At 40.3% G+C, this 6,903-nt stretch overlaps 1 protein-coding gene across 2 annotated transcripts in view; it reads right to left on the reverse strand.

Moving 5' to 3' along the window:
- USP45 (ubiquitin specific peptidase 45) overlaps positions 1 to 6,903 on the reverse strand; it is an 85,384-nt gene that overhangs the window by 64,436 nt on the left and 14,045 nt on the right. For both annotated transcript variants that reach the window (XM_021716172.1, XM_008065870.2), the window contains exon 4: positions 4,014 to 4,114. In XM_021716172.1, the coding sequence (XP_021571847.1) occupies positions 4,014 to 4,114 (101 nt within the window). The remainder of the gene's footprint in view (positions 1 to 4,013; positions 4,115 to 6,903) is intronic.

Consider the following 6,903-nt stretch of genomic DNA (forward strand, 5'->3'; position numbering starts at 1 on the left):
CGGTCTCCCAAAGTGCTGGAAATACAGGCATGAGCCACTGTGCCCGGCCCACCCCCATTCGATTGTCTGCCACATGGCAATCAGTTATTTTTATTTTTTTTTTAAATTGCCAGGCCCGCTGGCTCACACCTGTAATCCCAGCACTTTAGGAGGCTGAGGCTAGAGAATTGCCTGAGCTCAGGGATTCGAGACCAGCCCAGGCACCTTGGCAAGACTTTGTCTCTACAATAAATCAAAACATTAGCCAGGCGTGGTGGTGCATGCCTGTAGTTCCAGCTACTTGGAAAACTGAGGCGAGAGGATCGCCTGAGCCCAGCAGGTTGAGGCTGCGGTGCCACGAGAGTGCCACCGCACTCCTGCCTGGGTGACACAATGAGACTCCGATTAAAAAAATAAAATAAAATAAAATAAAACAGAGTACCTGGTCTAATTGAAGATCAGTGGAGGTCCAAACTTCACACAGAATAGTTTTGTACCTAACCTTGACTTGTACCCCACATCTCTGTAATTTAAAAAAAGTGAAAAATAAATAAATAAAAATGTAAAAAGTGAGCCAGATACGGTGGTCCATGCCTGTAATCCCAGCACTTTGGGAGGCCAAGGAGAGAGGATTGTCTGAGCTCAGTGGTTTGAGACCAGCCTGTGCAACTGGGCGAGGCCTCGTCTCTACAATAAATCAAAAACTTAGCCAGGCGTGATGGCACATGCCTGTAGTTCTAGCTACTTGGAAGATTGAGGCGGAATGATCGCCTGAGCCCAGCAGGTCGAGGCTGCAGTGGCCGTCAGCATGCCACTGCACTCCAGCCTGGGTGACAAAGTGAGACAGCAACTCAAAAAAAAAAAAAAATTTAAAAAGTGAAATCACTATAATCCTCCCACCTCTGCTTAAAACGCTTTAATAAGTTCCACTGCACTTCCAATAAAATAAAAATTCTTTACCCTGGAATTCCTTAAAATATCCTTCAAGAAATCTGGGCACAGTGGCTCACACCTATAATCCCAGCCCTTTGGGAGGCTAAAGCAGGAGGATCACTTGAGACCATGACTTCGAGACAAGCCTGGGCAACAAAGCTAGACCTCGCCTCACAAAAACTCAAAAAATTAGCTGGATGTGGTGGTGCATGCCTGTAGTTCCAGCTACTCAGGAGGCTGAAGCAGGAGGATCACTTGAGCCCAGGAGGTTAAGGCTGCAGTGAGCCATAATCGTGCCACTGTACTCTAACGTGGGTGACAGAGTGAAAGAAATCCTGGTGTAATCACTCTGTCACCCAGAGTTATTTATCTATATCCTTCCTGACCTGCCATCTCCATAGCTTCATCTCATTCCACTCTCTCCTAACAAACCACACTTCGGCCATATTGGCCTTTCTTGATCACTGTGACTTCTATATTACTACCTATCACTGTGATCTGTTCCTTTCTGGTAGTAGCACTTACCAGATTTTATTATATATTTGCTTATCTTTGTCTCCCTTACTATACTCTAAATCCCAAGAGGGTAAGATAAAACAATTTTTGTTTTACTATCACGTATTGAATAAAGTATAATATCTAGCATATAGGAGGCACTTACTGGTTTTGGAAGCAGAATATGCTTTCTGATACACTCTTAACGTATATTCTATATATTTGTTAGGTAATAAAGCATAAAATTAACAAAATAAATAATATATAATACATTACTGTCAAATAATAAAAGGTTTCATTGGCCTTCCTCCCCTAGTTCCTGGGAAGTATCCTCTAAATCCTTGGATTTTCCAGAGTGACAGGAGTGTCTGTTATTCCTGATGGGTCCCGCAGACCATATTTAATAGTTTATGTTAACAAAGTGACTCATTTTGGGCAGTATAGCTAGACAGTTAGTTTATGCTCAGGATGAGGGCTAGCCATGCCAGAAAGAGCAACCATGTGGTTAGGGTTGGAATACTGGAGACTGAGTTAAATCAATGTGGGTGATGACTCAACTGATTGTGCCTACATAATAAAGCTCCAATAAAAACTCCTCACAGTAAAGCTCCTGTGAGCTTCTCTGGTTAACCAGACTCTGAGTTGTAAGCAGACCCTGAACATTTATCAAAATACTATAAGAAATAGCTACCTAGATTTAGGCCAAACTTCACAGGCCAAGGGCACAGTTGCCCTATGGTTCCCAGGCTACCACATTTCTGATCAACTGTCTATAAATTTAGGGGTTCCCATTACATCTTTCAGATTCCCTACTTCACTAGAGTGACTTAGAGAACTCAAAAAAATGCTACACTTACAATTATAGTTTTTATTTGTTTTATTTTTTGAGTCAGAGTCTCATTCTGTTGCCCATGCTGGAGTGCAGTGGCATGCTCATGGCTCACCCCAGTCTTGACCTCCTGGACTTAGGTGATCTGAGATACACTGCCGGGGTGGAGGTTGGGGGCATGTACAACATTAATAAGGGTACCTGATCTCAAATCAGGCAAAGGGATGCCCAAATTTTACCTGTACGATGAACATTTGTATACCTAATCTTGAATAGTACCCCACATCTTTAAAATAAAAAAATAAATAAGTGAAAATTAAAATTAAAACAAAACAAAAACAAAAAACCAATACTCTGAGCGTATTGTTACACACTGATGTCAGGGGTGAGGAGTGGAGGTAGGTACACTCACTCCCTGTGGAAGGGGCACAGAAGCTTCACATTTGAGACACTCCCAGACTTTGCCCCATGTGTCTCTTCTTTTGGCTGGTCCTGATTTGTATCTTTTGCCATGTTAAAACTATAATTGACTTAGGGAGGCTGAGGTAAGAGGACTGCTTGAGCCCAGGAGTTCAAGACCAGCCTAGGCAAGCAAGACCTAGTAACGACAAAAAACAAACAAACAATTAGCTGGGCATAGTGGCGTGTGTCTGTAGTCCCAGCTATTCAGGCTGCTCAGGAGGCTGTGGCGGAAGATCACCTAAGTCCAGGAGGTCAAGACTGGGGTGAGCCATGAGCATGCAACTGCACTCCAGCATGGGCAACAGAATGAGACTCTGACTCAAAAAATAAAAAAAATAATAACTATAATTGTAAGTGTAGCATTTTTTTTTGAGTTCTCTAAGTCACTCTAGTGAAGTAGTAAATCTGAAAGATATAATGGGAACCCCTAAATTTATAGACAGTTGATCAGAAATGTGGTAGCCTGGGAACCGTAGGGCAACTGTGCCCTTGGCCTGTGAAGTTTGGCCTTAATCTAGGTAGCTAGTGTCAGAATTATACTATAATTACACAACCAATAATAACAGACTCCATTTCATAAATATGTGTCAGGTACTATGCAAGTATTTTTACACATATTATTTCTAAATACTTAGAAAGTATTATCATTAAGTCTCACAATGATCCCACAAGATTGAATGATCATCCTAATTTTGTAACCAGGGAAACCAAGAAGTAAAAGTGACATGGCCAGTAAGTGGCAAAGCCTAAATTGGAACTCTGTACTGTCTGACATTTTAAAAGCCCATGATCTAGTTATAACACATTTGCAGCTTCTCAAATTGGTTATATAAACACGTAACAAGATTACCACCTAAGAATGCAAATACTCATCATATCTTTCTTTAAATCATTATTATTATTATTGTTATTTTTGTGTCAGGGTCTCATTCTGTTGCCAAGACTGGAGTGCAGTGGCATGGTCATGGCTCACTACAGCCTCAAACTCCTGGGCTCAGGCGATCCTTCCACCTCAGCCTCCCAAGTAGTTGGCACCACAGGCAGGCACCACCACGCCCAGCTTATTTTTTATTTTTTGCAGTGATGAAGTCTCACTATGTGGCCCAGACTGATCTCAAACTCCTCCAGCAATTCATCTACCTCAGCCCCCCAAAGTACTGAAATTACAGGTGTGAGCCACCATACCTGACCTATTCAAATTATTGACTGAGATGTCACAACAAGATCTAAAGTACTCTTTATGAATTTATATGCTCTCTATATGAAGTATGAAATATATTTTAATGAAAATTCCTTTAGTAATTGTTTAACTTACTTGTTTGTGTTTTAGAGACATGTTTCTGGAGAAAATCAACGATCTGAGCCAAAACCTTCTTATTACAATGCGTTGATAATTTTTCATCACACTCATAACACCTGAAAAAGTACAAAACTTACGTAAATGTTCTGAAAGCATTTTCAATAATTTTGCACATCAGGTCACAAAGTTGACATTTAACTACTTCTGTCTTTAAATTATGTGGGAGGGAACACAAAGGTGAAAGTACCAGTGAGTCTAGAAGAAAAAGCAGGGGACCGTTCATACCGAGCCTTCTAGTTCACAGGTTTATCTTAAAGATAATGCAATGCCATCAGAGAGTTTTTGAGAAGGGCCATGATACGATCCGATTTACTTTTCCCGAGTCAGGGTTTCTGACTAGGCTGGAGTGCAGCAGCAGACTCACAGCTAACCACAGCCTTGATCTCCTGGGCTCAGGCGAGCTTTCTACATCAGCCTTCCGAGTAGACGGGATGAAGCCACATGCCACCACACCTGGCTAATTTTTAAAAAATTTTTATAGACAGGAAGCTTACTCTGTAGCCTAGTCTGATGTCATCCAGTCTCCAATTTTACATTTTGAAAACATCATTCTGACTAATGTGATAAACTAGACTGGAGGGCATCAGGAATAGAAACAGATTAGTATAGTAGTAGTGGATCTGAAGAGAAGTGGATATATTCATTATAAAAAATATTTGCAGGTAGAAACAGTCACAAATTAGATGAGGGAGAGAGAAAGTGTTAAAATAACCACCGGGGTGAGCAGAAGTAGATAGAAGAACGTCAATGACTCTCAACAAGGACTGATTTTGGCACTGAGGGGACATTTGACATTTTTGGTTGTCACAACTGGTGAGAGGAGAGGGGATTGCTACTGGCATTGAGTGGATAGAAGCCAGGACATGCTGCTAAACATCCTACAATATACAAGACAGCACAACCAAGAATTTATCATAAAAATTAACAATCCAAACGTCAACAGAATTGAAATTGAGAAATCCTGGTCGAGATGAAACAAGACTTGCTGTGAGTTATTAATAATGTTTAACCCTGGTTGATGGATACAGGGAATTCATTACAACACTTATCTACTTTTGTTCCCATGTTAAAAATCAAATGAAAAAGGCCAGGCTCGGTGGCTCAGCCTACAATTCCAGCACTTTGGGAGGCCAAGGTGAGTGGATTGCCTGAGCCTACGGGTTCGAGACCCACCCAGGCAACTTGGCGAGACCACATCTCTACAATAAATCAAAAATATTAGCCAGGTGTAGTAGTGCGCGCCTGTAGTTCCAGCTACTTGGAAGGCTGAGGCGGAAGGATCACCTGAGCCCAGCAGGTCGAGGCTGCAGTGGCCAAGAGCGTGCCACTGCATTCCAGTCTAGGCAACAGAGTGAGACTCTAACTCAAAAAAAAAAAAAAATCAGATAAAATGGAGAAGAACATAACTGCCAAGTTTCTAGCTTGATTACTAAGTGTAGCCACTTACAGAGATGAGAAAGATTGGAAGAGATTGCTGTTTTTATTTTGTTCTTATTTTATTTGGAGGTAAGGGTTAAAGAAGATATTTTCAAAAGCACATTCTATTTTATAAAACTACCCTCAATTTATATGTTTCTTCTATAAATTATCATTCACTATTTATTTCCTTTACTTTATGAGTTCCAATGATCATGTAAGAACATGCGTTTGAAAGGGTTTTATAAACATAATGCATCATAACAATGCTACACATATTCACAGTCTTCTTACTCGTTACTATTGGTGGTCCTGAGATCATCAATAGCTATAAACTAGTTTGGGTTCCTTTTCTAAACATCACTTAAAATTCAGTCAAATACCTACTGAGTACCTAGACTATTACTTGTCTATAGATAAACAGATCTGAAAAGGAGATGAGTCATGTTTCCCCAAAACATTTTTTCTCATAGACCATAATTAAATTTGAATAATTTTATTGTAGTTCTTAGGCTTACATTAGAATATGTGCTCAATATTTACTCACTTAACTGTTGTCAAGAAATAACAGAAATATAAAATAACTGCTCATTTGAAAAACATTAAAATATCAAGAAATTTTTACTGACACTGCAATTGAATATTTACTTATAATAAAATATAATTTTAAAAAATTTTTTGTTCTTTTCTTTCTTTATTTTCAATTACAGAGGGTCTCGCTATGTTGTACAGGTTGGTCTTGAACTCCTGGCCTCAGGGAATCTTCCCACTTCATCTCTCAAAGTGCTGGGATTACAGGTTTCAGCCACCACACCCATTTTAACTTTGAAAGTACAAAAAGAGAAAAATAGAAAATAAAAACCAGCATGGTGGCAGCAAATTTGAAGAAAAGAGGACAGAGCAAGGTAACTTACTTCTAGTTGTTTCCATTAGAAATAGCAAAAATAAGCTGGACACAGTGGCTCACGCCTGTAATCCCAGTACTTTGGGAGGGAGAGGTAAGAGGATTACCTGAGCTCAGGGGTTCGAAACCAGCCTGAGCAACATGGCGAGACCTCGTCTCTACAATAAATCAAAAAATCAGCTGGGCATGGTGGCACATGCTTGTGGTTCCAGCTACTTGGAAGGCTGGGTGGAAAGATCATGTGAGTCCAGTAGGTCAAGGCTGCGGTGGCTGTGAGTGTGCCACCGTACTCCAGCCTGGGCAACAGAGTGAGACTCCGACTCAAAAAAAAAAAAGAAAGAAAGAACAAAAATAATTTTTTAAATAGAGCATTTACTATGTGCCAGGCTCTGTGCTAAGTGCTTCACATGTATAATCTTATTTAATTCCTCACAAATTCATAAAATAATTATTTTTTAAAAAATATCATTATAGCCGGGCTCGGTGGCTCAGCCTGTAATCCCGCGCCTTTGGGAGGCTGAGGTG

Source organism: Carlito syrichta, unplaced genomic scaffold (genome assembly GCF_000164805.1).
Source record: "Carlito syrichta isolate Samal-C Ts95f unplaced genomic scaffold, Tarsius_syrichta-2.0.1 Scaffold104742, whole genome shotgun sequence".
Lineage (NCBI taxonomy): Eukaryota > Metazoa > Chordata > Mammalia > Primates > Tarsiidae > Carlito > Carlito syrichta.